Here is a 16,129-nt window from a genome sequence, read left to right as displayed (position 1 = left end):
TAAATGGGTGCTTTGGGCAAACTCGTATAAGACATACATGTGCTTCTACTTTGTTAAGGTCTTTACCTTTTCCCCAACTATCTTACCTACAGGAAATTGACACTAGGGTAGATTGCATATTGAAAACTGATAGATGGTTTTTTCCTCCACATAGGATCTCTTAGGAGCTGCTGTTCACAGTGTTTTGATTTTAGAATTTATTCCTTTCCTACCTAAGTCTGAAGCAGCACCCCCCCCCCCAAAAAAAAAGACATATCTTTTAGGTAGAGATAATAACTAAGTAAGGTGAATAATGAATGAAAAATGGATTTCCCTCAGCATTTCATTAATCAGTATTAATTGATTCAATAGAAGTAAAAACGTTTAAGGGCCCTACATATTTCTGTTCTTTAACTGTATCACAGTAAAATCAATGCAGATACCTCCCCCTGTACCCAACCAGCCTAGCATTTACCCATCTATTAATTAATTAATTCATTCAGGAAATATTTGTTATGTGCTGGAACCTGGGAAGAAGAGAAAGACCTTTGAGGAAGTTAAGATCTATGGTAAAAGCCTCTCTTGCTATGATGCCATGACTTATTACTCCCCTCTCTCTCCCTGACCCCTGATTTGATCTCTTTTCAGGTTTGACTATGGAGACAGATTCTGGGACATCAAAGGCAAGTTCTTTAGCTGTCAATGTGGATCCCCCAAGTGCAAACACTCCAGTGCAGCCCTGGCCCAGCGTCAGGCCAGCTCTTCCCAGGATACCCAAGAGAACGGGCTCCCAGACACTAGCTCTGCTGCAGCTGCTGACCCTTTTTGAGGCCCTGATCACCAAAACTGACATTGTTTCAACTCTCTAGATTTAAATATTGTTTAAATTTCCATTTAAAGAGGACAAGAAATCTACAAATGAAGTCCAAGAGGTCATAAGATTTAGGGGCTGTGCCACCGACTGTTACTTGAGGAATTATGAAATAACATGCTGAATACTTTTTTGTTTCCGGTAAGTTCCCAGTTCAGTAGCCTGGGGCTAGGGGGGCGGGGGTGGGGAGAGATGGGATGACCCATTTTACTAGGGAAAATGTCAGAAACACCATCTATGGGTGTTGTCAGAGGCAAGGGAGGGGCTCCCAACCATCTCATAATGGCATTACTAGTTAGAAAAGGCCATTCAGTCAAGCAATGTTTCAGTCCGTGACAGTGAACTTTAAAGTACTTGACGTCACTCTTCCTAAAGTTTCCAGAATTGATTCACTTGGCACAGGCCTTCTGAGTTTCTGATGGTGGTTTTTGTGCATTTTGAAGTTTAATTTCGTCCTCTGGATCTGGTGATTCCCAGTGATGCTGTCGAGATCATTTTGGGCAGTGCACACTCTTCTAAACGAAATCTGTTAGTCATCAAACTCACTTTTCTGGAGTCCTTTTCTTTCTTGAACCCCTATTTTGTGCCAGCCTGCCAAAGCCACCATCACTCCTACAAGCTGTCTCCGTTAAGAGTCTGGCCTCCTTTGAGGCCTCCTCGGCATGTTACTGGTTCAGTGTTTGTTTCCACGGGTGACACATTACAGAAGGATTTGTCTCTTCTTTCACATTAACAGTCTTAGGGAGGAAGTTTTAAAGGGATTGTACAAGACACTAACTTGGAAAAATCGGTTTGCTTTTTAAGAAATATATATATATATCTAGACACATATATCAAACCTCTGACTGGCATTTCTTTGAGAGGCTGTTGAGCTCAGTAAGAGCTGAGGAGAGCCAAGGATTGTGTAACAGGGAGAAGATACCAGCGCACCAGCTCGTCTGCTCCTGTCAGTTTATTTGATGCTGGGCACCTTTTAATTTTTAAGCCACATGCTATGATGATTAATAAACTGATTTATTTTCTACCATTATTGAACATTAGGACAAACAAAAAATAAAAAAAAAACAACACAAACAACGGTGCTGATTCTGGTGTGATTTTTACTCACCAAGTGAATATAAACTATCAATTGTATAAAAAGAACAAAGTGATTTTAGTATAAAATGCAGGAGAACCTTTTTTTAAATTGTTAGTATTGTAGTGTGAATAAATTTGCCATCAACTTTTGTGTGATGGCTTGGCAGGTCATACAATTTTTTTTGCATCTATCTTTTTAAATACTGTAATTAGTGCAGTAACCGTGGGTTTTTTTGTGCAACTCTTCTAAAACATTCATAATGCGGTCATGTTTATTTTTTTCTGTTAAAATGTTTTTGACAGTTTTAAGAGCAGTCTTTTGGCTCAGACCATTTCTTGTTCTGTTTTCAATGAAATCAATAAAAAAAGTACTTTAAATGAGTTTTTTATTATGATATTGTGTTTCTCAAATGGTGTCTGCTAAAAACGCCTCAGCTTCAACTGGACAAGAAGCTTGCAGTTTGAAATACAGACTTCATTGAACCAGCAGCTCTAGCCCTAAGAGATTATATATTTAGCCCTTTGTCTTTGAGTGTCTGACCCAACTGCGAATACATCAGGGCATCAGGAAGGCTTAGCTGTGTCTCAGTCACCCTCTCTCTCACACACAGACAGGGCATTTCCAGTGCTTCAGTCCATGGGGTGACCTGAGTAGTAGCTTCTTCCTTTTCACATCAAAAGTAGGTTCAAAAGATGGACACTTTTCCCAAGCCAGGGGCTTGACCCAGGTCTATAGTGTAGACTGATTTAGTGGTATTGGAATCGCAGCCCAGAGTCACTCAGTTACCCCACAGATACAACCAGTTTTTCCTCTACAGGGAAAGAGAAGGCAAGAGAACTAGAGTTTTTAGGCAGTATACCATGTTGGACAGAGGCCTGATTTGAAGTCAAGAAGACCTAGATTCAGATTCTGCCTTGGGACATTGAAGAGCTCTTTGACCCTGGGCAAGTCATGTAACTTGCTTGAGCTTCAGGTTCTTCAACTAACTCTAAGATGCTGGGTAATAATGATATCTTCCTTTCAAGGTGATTATGAGGATCAAATGAGACTCTATAAAGCACTTTATTGACTTTGAAATATTACACAAATTTGAATTATTATCAACATTTTGTTGTTCCACTATTTTTAAGAAACAATGCACTCTCATTTCTCTGAGTACTAAAGAAGCCATGGAAAGGTGAGTGATTTTTTCCCAGTTTTCCTCTGGCCTATCTCTGAGTGCATGTCAGGTTGATGATACTTTCTTTGTACCCGGGACTCTGTGAAGCTCTTTCTTTAGCAAAGAAAAATGGGTGTAGGTTGGCTCATTTTAAAGTTTGGAACATCAACTACACTAAGAGAAGAATTTTAAAAAAAGAGATATGATGATATGGCCTCTTGGTTACTTTCACCACTGGAGATTTCCCCCAGATCAAGATACGACTAGGAGATTGTAAAGTTTCTGATTGTGGTTTGGCAGGTTGGAGCTCTGAGGCTATAGTAGCCTCTCTATTATTGTGGCAGATGGAGTAAGAGAAGTTGCTGAACTAGTGTCCTCACATTGAAATCAGAAATGTCAACAAACATTTTTGTGAATCCGTAGGAACATTTTCCTGTCTTATCCTGGAGAAATATTTGTGCCATTTGCACTCAGTGTTAACTTAATGGAAGTTGACCACTTGTGTCACTGTGTCTAGATGAGGTTAACCAGATACACAGTTCCTCTCCTACTCCCCAGAACCTGAACTATTAGAATTCTGAAGATAAACTCATTTATTATTTTATCCATTCTTTCTTTCTTTTTTCCTTGCTAATATTAGGCTCTGGGCCTAAGGATTATTCTCCCAGCATAAGGAATTCCTTTTTTTCCCCAACTAATTAGACCAGGGGAAATATTAGACAGATTGGGGAATTTAGAAATATTTTTTAAGAAGCTCCAATGTATGTATATGTTAGAGTCAATGTGTTGGTTATTTTTTTCTGAAATGTTTTCCCCCTCCTCTCTTTTTTTATTCTTCATTAAAAGGATGTCTCTGTGAGGGGAAGTGGGGAAAGACATTTGGGGACATGTAGGTAATGTAAAAATAAAAATTAGCAATAAAATGTTTTGTTTTTCAAAGTTCTCGTGTGGTGTGGCATTCATTCCACCTGGATGGGTTGGCAAAGGGCAGGACATTCCTCTCACAGCTGTCTTTATGTTCAGGAGGGCACTGGCAAACAACTCATTTTTGAGGTGTTAAAATAAGAATGTATACAACCACAGAGAATACAAAAAACAATTAGATGAAACCAGGTAATACCTGTGTTAGGCATTACTTTTTTGTATCTATCCTAGACCCTTAGTAAGTGCATCCACATTGTTCACCTTCTATATGTAAGGCAAACCACAGTCCTCTAGGACAAAGCTAACAAATGACTGAGACTTTAAATTGCAGGCCACCCTTGTTTTTACCATAGAACCTTGTTGTGAGGAACCCACAATTAAAACTAGAGACCAGCATAATGAAGAAACCAACCCTAAAGGCAAGGCCTGGGTTCCCATCCCTTCTCTGATAGGCCAGCAGCATGACCCCAGGCAAATGAGTCACTGAACCTCTCTCTGACTCCATCAATAGGAGTATAATCAACACCAGCTCCTAATGAGTATTAGCAATGGGAGTTTCCCCATTGTGAGTTCCCACTAGAAGAAATCACAGACTTGGACCTCCCCTCCTTTCTGCCATCATGTTTTATAAATATGTGCTGCTATTACTGGACCCAAGCAGTAGTTCCTGAACAGGATAGGTTTAGAGCTTTGTGTAGAATTATAACTTTGCAGCTCTCTATGCTAGCATGCAAAGCTTTACTTCTTTCCCTATAGGCCCTTACAATGAAGAGTTCAAGAAAAAAGCTAGTTAAGCTCTTCCAAAGTCATTCAAGGAAGTAGTAGTTTATTACCAAGCTGGTAGAGCAGGCTTCCATATCTGTGACCAGTTTGTTCTCCACTAGTTCAGGTAGCTTTGCTTTTTCTGTGGCCACACATTACACTCCTAATTCCAGTTAGATGTGTTATAAAATGCATATCATTGTTTCATGTGTCCAATCCATGTCCATCTCCAACAGGAGAAATCTTATGCATATTGGCAGTGGATTGATGGACTGTTCATTTAGTTCTTAGAGAACAGACTTGGCCTGGCCTTGGACAAGACCTTGGATGGATCTGCTGCTACATGTTTTTATGTTTTTATTGCATCTTCCCCTTACCTATTCTCATTTCTTTGTCATTTATAGGGCTAGAACTCTCAAAGTCTCAGTAAAAACTAAGGATAAATACACCAAAGTAGGAATTTTTTTTTCAGGTTAGAAATTTCAACATTATTTATTTATTAGTATACCTCCCATACTTTGATGGATCCATTATCACCAAATGCTCTCTCCCCTGTTGCAGCTTGCAATTTTTCCATGGCTTTTGAGTATGTATTAGAATATTAAGTGTTAACAATTTGGGACTTTGTGATTGTCAGAAGCATTATGGAAGCATTTATTAAATACAAGGCAATATAAACCCTGGGAATGCAATAAAGTAAAACTAAGGCCCCTGCCATAGTGGTAGCTAGGTGGCAGAAGTCAGAAGTCAGTGGAGACCCAAATACAGATTTGGCTTCAGACCCTAACTTACTCCATTTAACCTCTGCTATAAGTTTCCTCAACTATAAAATAGGGATCTCTTTCCAGATTTGTTATGAGGACCAAATGAGATGCCTGTAGAGTGTTTAGCACAGTGCCTGGCACTTTCTAGGCACCTAATAAATCCTTTTTTCTTTGCCCTCAAGGAGCTTGTCTTCTAATGATGAACACAACATGCAAACAACCATGTGCATTACAAGATATAAACAGTACAAATGAGAGGAAAGGCAAGGGGGGGGGCGGGAATGGGTTAGGGAACCAGGAAAAGCTTACAAAAGGTATGATTTGAGCTGAGTCTTGAAGGAATCCAGGGAGCTCAAAGTGAATGCCAGGAGAAAGAACACATTAGGCACAAGGGATAGGCAGTGTGAAGGCAGAGTCAAGATGCCAAGAGTCTAGTGAATGGGACCACAAGGAGACCAGTGTCTCTGTATCTGAAGAGTATGTGGAGGGCAGTAAAGTATAAGAAGGCTAGTAAGGCAAGGAGAGTCCAGATTATGATGGGTTTTGAAACCCAAACAGAGGATTTTAATATTTAATCCTGGAGGTAATAAGGAACCACTGAAATTTATTGATAGGGTTTAGGTGCAGGTGATCATAATGTGGTTAGATCTGGGCTTTAGGAAGGTCATCTTGGTAACTAAGATGAAGTTGGACCAGAATGTCGAGAAACTTTGAAATAGGGAGATTTGTGTCAGCAGGCTATTGCAGGTGAGGTGATGAGACCTGAATGAAGGTGGTGTGAAAGGAGAGAAAGGGCTTATGTGTAAGAAGGTAGAAATGGCGACAGATCGGATATGTGAGGCAAGTGTAAATAATGTCGAGAGTATACTGAGACTATGAGTCTGCATGACTGGGAAGATGGTGGTGCCATAGAAAGTAATATCAAGTTCAGAAGAGGGGAGGGTTTGGGCAGAGTGATAAGGAGTTCTCTTTTGTGCATGTTGAGTTCAAGATATCTGGAAAATATCTTGTATACCATGAAATATCCAGTAAGCAGATGATGATATGAGCTTGGACTCAAGAAAAAGGTTAGAGCTAGATAAAGAATCTGAGATAAATAGATATGAGAATCAACTGAAAAAAGATGATAATGAATAGGAGCTAATGAGATGGTTGTCCCTCTTCAGTACCTGTCCAAGATGAATTTATTGAGATAAAATGAGTAGGCTATTCCTTTAGTTATATGTTGCAATATGGGTAGACCATTTTTTAAACTAAAATTTTTCATTATGAACTTGATGTAAACATTTCAATCTGCAGGGGAGAAATGCAATTGTATCTGGAACATCGAATAATTTATATAATTATATAAATGTTACATAATTTAAAAAAGTATATTAAACATAATAATAACAAAAATCATACTTGTCTGTTCTTTTCTGAACATCCATTTCCCTCAATATATTTGTTTAATCTTTCACTGACAATTTTTATTTCCTTTTTTTCCATCACAGTTACTACTCAACAACTCCACATGAAGCCATAATAATAAAAAGTATAGTCAACCAAAACAGATCAATGCATTAGCTGTATAGTAGGGTCTCCTTATCCATGGGTGATATGGCTCAAGACCTACTGTGGATGGCTGAAGTCATGGTTATAAGATAAAAATCTGTTGACCCCATATATGATGTGATTTTCTTGTATATACACATATATAATAAAATTTAATTGATAAACACCCTATAAGATATTACCAAAATCAAAGTCTCCCCTTATCCATGGGGAATATGTTCCAAAAACCCCCCAGTGGATACCTAAAACTGGACAATTCTTGCTTTAACTTTCAGTTCATATGTTAACTTTACTGTATAGTACTCTCTCCCTGCTCCTGTACCTTGTCTCCTACCTCTTCACTAATAATAATAATAATAATAATAAACTTTTAAAAAACATCCTGGGTGAAAACAGAACTGAGGCCACCAGCTGCAGGCAGACCACTACCAAGGGTAGATCCTTGCACAAAGATCTTTGCCCCACTCCACTGACCCAGACTGCAGGTAACAAACAGTGGAACATGAAATGGGAATAGAAGGCAGGGGAAAGGGGAGAATTACTGTATATCAAGATATTTTTTTTTAAATCCACTTTGTATTTCCAGTATATCTACTAGATCTTTCAAATGACTGGCTTTTGGAGAATCTTTGCAATTTTTTGAAATTTAATGCATTTGAAACAATGTCATCCCAATCCAACAAGCTTGTATTATGAATAAATCACCTGTGAGTAGAAATATTTGAAGAATTTACCATCTACAGAGAATTTATTCTGTTTAGGGAATTGAAATAAGAGGTACTCCATGACTTCAGTAAGCATGCATACTTCATATGATACTGATATTTAGCAGGTCATGCACAGAGTGGTAAAAATATTTGTTTTGCATTTTCACTGTCTGCCTGTCATATCTAGAATGTATTATTTCCTTAGCTCCACCTCATAAAATCATTTTCTTCCTTCAAGACACAGTCCAGGTAAACCAGAAAGCCCTTTCTGATGTCAGCTGCTTCTTCTCAGATCACTTTGTATTTGACCATTTTACAATTATTTTCTTTATATTCATTCTCTATAGATTCTTATTGTGCCATTAGAATATAAGCTTTCAAAATTATTTGTATCCCCAGCCCAGTATTTGTAAGCACTTAAATACTTATTGAAAGAATAAACTACTTATAATCAAATATGGGGAGATGATAGATCTCTCCTCTGAATTATCCTGTGTGTTCATAGAAAGTCTAAATAAGGCCTGAGGGTGGTTCTGTCTTTATAATCTTAGGAATGGAAAGAGAGGGGAAGAGGAATACACTGGGATGATAGAGAGGGAAAGGAAAGTTAGGGGAAATTATTTCCCATAATCAGGGTGAACAAGTAGTTATTTATATAAACAAGGAACTGGAGGTGAAAGGGAGCATTTAACACTTGAACCTCACTCTCATCTGAACTGGTCAACAGAAAACACACACGAAATATATTTCATACAATGGTAAAATAGGTGAGAATGGAGAAAAGGGCATAGGGAGAATTAGAAGAGAATTAGATTTGAGGGAGTAATTAGTTCCAAGTAAAATTCTAATCATGTTAAAAAATGCATAGTTCTTCTTGAGATGACAAAAAATGGGAATCATGTTGGGAGGGTACCCTAAATTGGGGAATGGTGATGACATATAAATGTGATGGATTAATATTGTGCTGAACTCCTAGCTACATAATGCCTCACCAGGATTCAACCAGACTAATGACAAAACATGTTAGCCACCTTGTGAAAGAGGGAAGGACTCAAATTACAAAATGAGAACTATTTTTAGGACATGGACAGTGTAAAAAGTTGTTTTGATTGACTATACATGTCTGTAATGAGTTTTCTTTTTCTTGTGTTCTCAGTGGACGTGGAGGGATGAGGGTTCAAGAGAAGAAGGTGAATTTTGACTGATTAAAAAAATGTGGCTGTGGAGGTATCCATGTGTATAAACCTTGGGAACTCTTTGTCAACAAAATTGCCAATCACAATTCTTGATGACTCAATGAAACATGCTGCTTGCTTCCTGACAGTGATGGAGACATTTTTTTTTTTTTTAGACATGATCAATGAAAAATTGTGTTTTGCTTAACTATATATGTGCTTATAATAGGGTTTCCCACCTTGCTTTCTCCTGGGGAAGTGGAAATGGGAGAGAAAGAAGACTGATCTTTTTTTTGAAAATAAAATATGATTTAAAAAACAAATGCTTGTTTTGGTTATAGATTTCTATATGATTTAAGCATTTGTGTATAAGAGACTTTTAAGGCTGTATTTTGTTCTGTCAGTTGTAGTTCATTATCAACCTTAGTACAGTATTGATACTGTAGATTATTATATATTTTGCACACCTTAGTTATGTGATTGTGGTTTATGGTAGGACACAAACAGCTAGTGCTTATTCTCTTTTCATGCTTTTATCAAGGATGCCCTCAGTTCTCACAAAAACAATCTTCACAATGATTTTAGAAATCATAGAAATGACAAAGTAAAAATATGGCTGGGTAACTGCTGGTGTCTTGGTGATTTGGGAAAAGTATTGTTTTCTGCTCTTTTGGAATCTTTTTTTTTTTATGAGGTATCTTGAAAATTGGGTTACAAGGATCTTTAAAATTATTTTGCCTCCACCATAGATTTCTTCTGTATATGTTTTGTTAGATAGTCATTCTTCCTGATTTCATCAAATTAATTTCCATTTATTACTTTCTTGGGTGCTGAGACCCTTACCACCCTTGAGAATAGATTGGTGTAGATATGGTGGCATATCAATTCCATTTTGTATCCATTTATTTTCCTCCTTCCAGTTTCATCTGCAAATGCTTTGCAAATGCAAATGCTCTAGTTTGGCTAGGTCTTATGCCAAGCTCTTTGCAGTCTTCTTGCTCTTCAAATGCTTTTTCCTCCATTTCTTTTTGGTTTGTTTTTAGACAATACTCATAAACCTTGCATTGACCTTTGTAATGTTTTAAGGATGAGTTTGTAACCTATACTGATGTTGCCTTTGTCTTCTACATCCCACTTCCCAAGGCAAGGATACTCTTTTTTTGACTGAGGTTATTTTTGAACTCTTCTGTGTGTTGACTTATATTTGGTAGGTTTCTCTAAGAAATGATGAATAGGATCAGTGTCCTTACTTGTTTTCCTTCTCATTTTTCAGGAAACTTATTTTAAATAGTTGAGAAGATGATGATGCAATTGCACTGACTTTCCAGTTTTGTGCCACTTTTGACCTTTGTTCCAAAGTTGGTTATTTGCATACCGACAGATAATTCTGTATTCCTAGATTAATAACTAGTTAGTTTCTGTCTGATAAGATATAATCAGATTCATTTCTTGTGATGTTATTTAGGACTCCACATGTTTGACGACTATTTTTTTGAAGAAAATATGCTGATATGCTGTTACAAGTTGGTAGATATTTATTGATCCCTCTGATCTGGGAAAATCACAGATCTTGACCTCACAGGGCATTTTACAAAGAGTACACATTGGTTTTAGTAGCAGTCGACCTAAAGGAGGACTATTCTTCTTGCCAGACTTCCTGGTAGTTTAAAGTGGTAGCTATGACTTACTGGAAGCAGCTTTGTGATTTTTTTTTTTTGAAAACAGTCAAATAAGGGGCCAAATAAGGGCTTAGTAGCTACAACTACTCTCTGGACAGAATTAGTTTGTTATTTATTTTAAGGAAGAATGAAAAAGTCAAACTCTTAGTTATAGCTCATACAAATCTGGCCTAGTTCCTAGAAGTTAAACACTCAAGCACCTCACCCATGGTAGTGAAATCTTCTCTGCTAGAGAAATAACAAAATACTTTTGAACTACTTTTTGTATTCCCTTTGAAATCCCATTTAGCTCTGACTTAACAGTTTCATAGATTCCATCTATGTCTAACCTGGTAAATAACTAAGTATGATTTATATTGTGAGTTAGGGGTCAGATTGCCCTTCTTTTCCTGTCCTATGTAAACTCATAGTTCAAGATCAGGTCAGAATCTAGTGAGAATAATCCATTGAAGGGAATAAAAAGTTGGGAATTCACATTTATTCTTCTGGCTGCATGGCTACAATGGTTTACTCTTTGAAGCAATATCACTGCATAGTTTCTTCCTTTGTTGTCATAAAATATTTCCAAAAGGAGGGAAATTATGCCATAACACAATGTGTGCCCAAGTTGAGGAAATAATTTCTATTGAAATTCACCTTGCAGTGGATATCTGAGGCCAATTATAGGTCTTAAACATTCATAAAGCCTGCAAGTATTAATTGAAGGTGCCCAGAGATGCGTATTGGAGTAGGTAGAAAAAACTTGAAGGAAGTATATTACATTAAGGAAGAACAATGGAAAATACATTTCAGTTGAAGTAAAAAGTGTGAGCCAAAAAATGGGTAGCTAGGATTTGAGACATCCATTGATGATACCATTATAACCAGAGTAAAGGAGTAATGAAAAGCTATGGAAAGACTGGATGAAGTCAAGCAAAGATTTGACCTTGATTATCCCATGTAGAAATCAGGATGGCAATTTGGGGAGGATGTCAAGGATGATTGGAGTTGTCCCAATGAGAAATGGTAATGACTTAGACTTAAATGGGGACCCTAATAATGAATAGGAAAGGATTTGAGAGTTACTGCAGAGGAAAGTTATCCAGGTCTGGTACCATATAAGTAACGGAAGAGAATTAAGAGATGAAGATTTTTTGAGCCCTGGCAACTAGGAAGATTAGGCCGTCATTTCTGGTGGCTCAGCTGAGAAATATTATCTACCAATAGGACCTGCAGTTACTAACTTGAATGGTAGGTGAATTTGCAGACATATGGCCAATGCCATTTCATTTATTCATGTGAAAAGAGAGTGGGGGGTGGGGGGGCAGCTGGGTAGCTCAGTGGATTGAGAGGCAGGCCTAGAGATGGGAGGTCCTAGGTTCAAATCCAGCCTCAGACACTTCTAAGCTGTGTGACCCTGGGCAAGTCACTTGACCCTCATTGCCTACCCTTACCACTCTTCCACCTATGAGCCAATACATCCAAGTTAAGGGTTTAAAAGAGAGAGGGGGGGGGGGCATGTATGGGGATTAAATGTTTATGAGAAAAACCCAGGAGGACAATCAGTGTTCTATAGGAAGGGAACTCAAGCTCATGTCCTGATAGAGAAACCTTTGGAACCTAACAATGTAAAATTGCCAGCTCACTAAAGCCTCAATTTCTGCAGAATCATTTGGACACTGGGAGAGTGCCCATATTCCCTAGGCTAAACCTTAAGATCTCTTAAACATGGAAAAACATGCTAGGGATTTTTCAATAGTTCTCAATAGCCTAACCTCTCAGTTTGTCATTTAAAGCTTTCTTCAATGTCCCAGTTGTAAATGACCTAATGTTAACTCTTGCTGTAGGATTCCACATAAAGTTGCTGTTTCTTGAACATATTTCTCTTTTATACCCATCCCCTCCTTACTTTCCTTTCCCTCTTTTAAGCTCAAATCCTCCTTGAATCCATATCACTATCTTCTTCTCTATTGGCTGTGTTACATATTCTGTTATTTAATTATTTTGTTTTCAATAATTTGTTAATTTTTGTATCTGTGTTTTCCTGACTTGTCTTTAAGCTCCCTGAATACTGCATTTAGTCTTAGATAATTTCCCCCACAGTCCTTAACCTAGGGCCGAAACAAGTTTCAGTGCAGTGCGTACCGATTCTGTCACAGCTTGTGTCTTGTTCTTAGGACAATTAGAAGGTCAATAACCTTATGGGTTGGGTGGTTGTACCCTCCGCAGTGACCTCCTCGCCTGTCTTCTGGTGATCCTATACAGTCCCAGGGAGAGAGGAGAAGGAGTTTGGGAGATGGAATTCAACTAATATTGCAACTCATTCGTGGCTTAACTAGGAATTCTGACAAATTCTGGGGGCAAATTCTGTTGGGGCAGGGGTGGGAGAAAGAGCCCAATCCCTGAAATCCCCTATGGCCCTAAAGTACTTTTTCTTTTCTCTGGGTGGATGTTTGTTTCTGCGCTGCCTGAAAGCTACACTGGGTGGGATGTGTATCAAGGTCCCTTAAGTGCTCTCTCCAAGTGAAACTAGCCCCCCAAAAGTATGCCTCTAGCCATAGAAAAGTGAGGCCCTTAAAAATCTCTCCTCAGTGGAAAGTGATCTGAGGGGTCAACACTCCTGCCCAGTGCTTATCCCTGACCTTCCTAGAAGCTGCCTCTTTGCCCAGGGCCAAACCTACTCTGAAAATGCTTCATCTCGCCCAGTGAACCCTTGTCTCCACTGGTTTCATATTCTGGAACTTAGTTGCAGGGGGACTAGATCTTTTTTCTGTAGAAGTGTGCCTCTTGGAAGTCAGCACCATTTGTGTGCACAGACCAGTATCTTAGACTTGGGCTTAGGTCTCAACCCCAGGCTCTTTCCTGATCTCTGGAATGTGCTGTTCAAAAAAATCTCTTCGTCACGGGACCCTTAAATTGGGTCTCCCTTTCTCCACAAGAACCGATGCCGGGTTTCTCATGAAGTTTAAATTAGGTTGACTTGTCTCCAAGCCAGCCTGTCCTGTGGCCTCAGACCAGCAGAGGGAGCTCTGACCTTCCTGACTCAGTCTAGGGACCATTAGGCTTCTGGGCTTTGGGAGGTCTGGGATACCCAATCAAAAAAAAAAAAAAAAAAAAAAAAAAAAGGGGGGGTGGGCGGGAAGTCCTCTGGGTAGAACATTCATCTCCAGTGGCTGTCACAGCCACCCAAGCATGGTGAGTTACCACTCAGCCACGCCTCTAGTGGTGGCTACATAATGAAAATTCATTCAACCTTCAGTTCTTACACAATCATTGTCCATATAGAAAAGGGTGACCACAAAGACCAGCAGTGACCAGCAGCCCCTGGAAATTCCTTCTGGGATTGGGAGGGATTAGGTTTAGTTCTTAGTGCTTCGTCTCAGCCTATTCCAAGCAGCAGCTTCCCGGGTGCTTTGCCTTGGATTGGGACCCAGTTGTCTAGACAATGTCTCAAAACAATTCTTTAGTCCTTCCTAGGTGCACTTTGCAGCAGCCCACCTGTGAGAGGCATACTAGAGGGGAGATGGTGCCAAAACTAGTGAAAAAGCTGACCTAGTAGCACTGGGGTCAAAGAATTTGCCTGGTGCTCAGGGTTTGGTGATGCTGAGGGCAGTCAGTCAACAAACAGTATGTGAGAAGTACTAAGCACCGAGGACACAAAGGCAGAAACAACCTTCCCTTCAAGGAGCTCAGTTAATAGGGGATACAACAAGCCACCATGTACACACAAACTATATAGGGGCTTAACTGCAGGTAGTAGCAATAGGAGGACAGAGATACTCTTGCAGAAGGTGAGATTTAAGCTGCATCTTTTTTTAAATTTTATTTTAAAAAATTTTCCATGATTTTTACGTGATTCATGTTGTCTCCTTTCTCTCTTCCCTCCCCCCTTCCAGAGTTGACAAGCAATTCCACTGGGTTATACATATATTATCACTCAGAACCCATTTCTTTATCATTCATTTTTGTAATAGAGTAATTTTTTAAAACCAAAACCCTAAATCATATACCCATGTAAATAAGTGATAAATCATATGTTTTCCTTCTGTGTTTCTATTCCCACAGTTCTTTCTCTAGATGTGGATAGCATTCTTTATCATAAGTTCCTCAGAATTGTCCTGGATCATTGCATTGCTGCTAGTAGCAAAGTCAGTTACATTTGATTGGTCCCACAATGTTTCAGTTACTGTGTACAATGTTATCCTGATTCTTCTTATTTCACTCCGCATCAGTTCATGTAGGTCTTTCCAGTTTTTCCTAAAATCATCCAGCTCATCATTCCTTACAGCACAATAGTATTCCATCACCATCATATACCACAATTGTTCAACCATTCCCCAGTCGCAGGTCACCCCCTTATTTTTCAAATTTTCGCCACTACAAAGGTGCAATTATAAATATTTTTGTACAAACAGATCCTTTCCTATTTTTAAAAAAATCTCTTTGGGATACAAACCTAGTAGTGGTATTACTGGATCAAAGGGCATGCATTCTTTAAAAGCCCTTTGGGCATAATTCCAAATTGCCTTCCAGAATAGTCGTATCAATTCACAACTCCACCAGCAATGCATTAGTGTCCCAATTTTGCCACATCCCCTCAAACATCTATTATTTTCTTTTACTGTCATATTGGTCACTCTGTTAAGCTGCGTCTTAAAGAAGCCACTTGGGCCAGGAGTCAGAGATGATGAGAGTATTCCAGATGAGTGAGAAGGCACAAAATTGGAATAGAGAACTAGGCTAGTGTGCCTGGTTTGGAGAGGACATAGAAGAAACTAAAGGGGATGAAGGTGGGAAAATGGCTAGTTATGAAAGGCTTTAAAGGCCAAACAGAGGATTTTATGTTTGATTTAGGAATAGAGAGCCAATGGAGTTTATTGAGTGGGAAGGTGATATGGTCAGACTTGGGCTTTAGGAAAATCACTTTGGCAGCTAAGTGGAAGATGGACTGGCATGTGGAGAGACTAGAGACTAGAGACAGGAAGGAAACAAACATTAGTTGCTATGTGCTAGGCACCGTGCTAAGGGCTTTACAGATATCTTATCTGACCCTCAGAAAAGTCCTTGGAAATAGGTTTTATTATTGTCCCCATTTTGCAGGTGAGGAAACCAACCAGTAGTAGTCCAAGAATGGGTGTTGAGGGCCTGCACTAGAGTGCTTGTGATGTGAGTAGAAAAAAAGGGACATATAGGAGAGATGCTGTGAAGATAGAAATGTCATGACAGCAACAAATTGATGGTGAGAATTAATGAAGAGCCAAGACCCCATGGATCTCTTGGGTCTTCTTTCCATAGGCAAGGGCTAGATCTTGCTTAATTTTTGGCTTGACCATTCTGACTCCGCAGAATGATTGGTGATCAATTCCATGTTATCGTTGGGTGCTTCGCCTCAGGATTTAACAAATGTTTCTTGAATGTCTACTGTTTCCAAGGGAGAGTGCTAGGTTCTGGGAATATAAAGATAAAACTATCCTCAAAGAGCTTACACTCTACTTGAG

The 16,129-nt window shown here is 38.9% G+C and overlaps 1 protein-coding gene across 1 annotated transcript in view; it reads left to right on the top strand.

The window, feature by feature from the left end:
* The window catches only part of EHMT1 (euchromatic histone lysine methyltransferase 1), a 307,779-nt gene extending 306,794 nt beyond the window's left edge, over positions 1-985 (top strand). The window contains exon 27 of the mRNA XM_044663911.1: positions 628-985. Within this exon, the coding sequence (XP_044519846.1) occupies positions 628-808 (181 nt within the window). The 3' untranslated portion in view covers positions 809-985. The remainder of the gene's footprint in view (positions 1-627) is intronic.
* The last annotated feature ends 15,144 nt before the right edge of the window (positions 986-16,129 follow it).

The sequence above is a fragment of the Gracilinanus agilis genome, chromosome 2 (assembly GCF_016433145.1).
Source record: "Gracilinanus agilis isolate LMUSP501 chromosome 2, AgileGrace, whole genome shotgun sequence".
Lineage (NCBI taxonomy): Eukaryota > Metazoa > Chordata > Mammalia > Didelphimorphia > Didelphidae > Gracilinanus > Gracilinanus agilis.
Note: the sequence above shows the minus strand (reverse complement) of the source record. Positions and strands in the feature narration are given on the sequence as shown.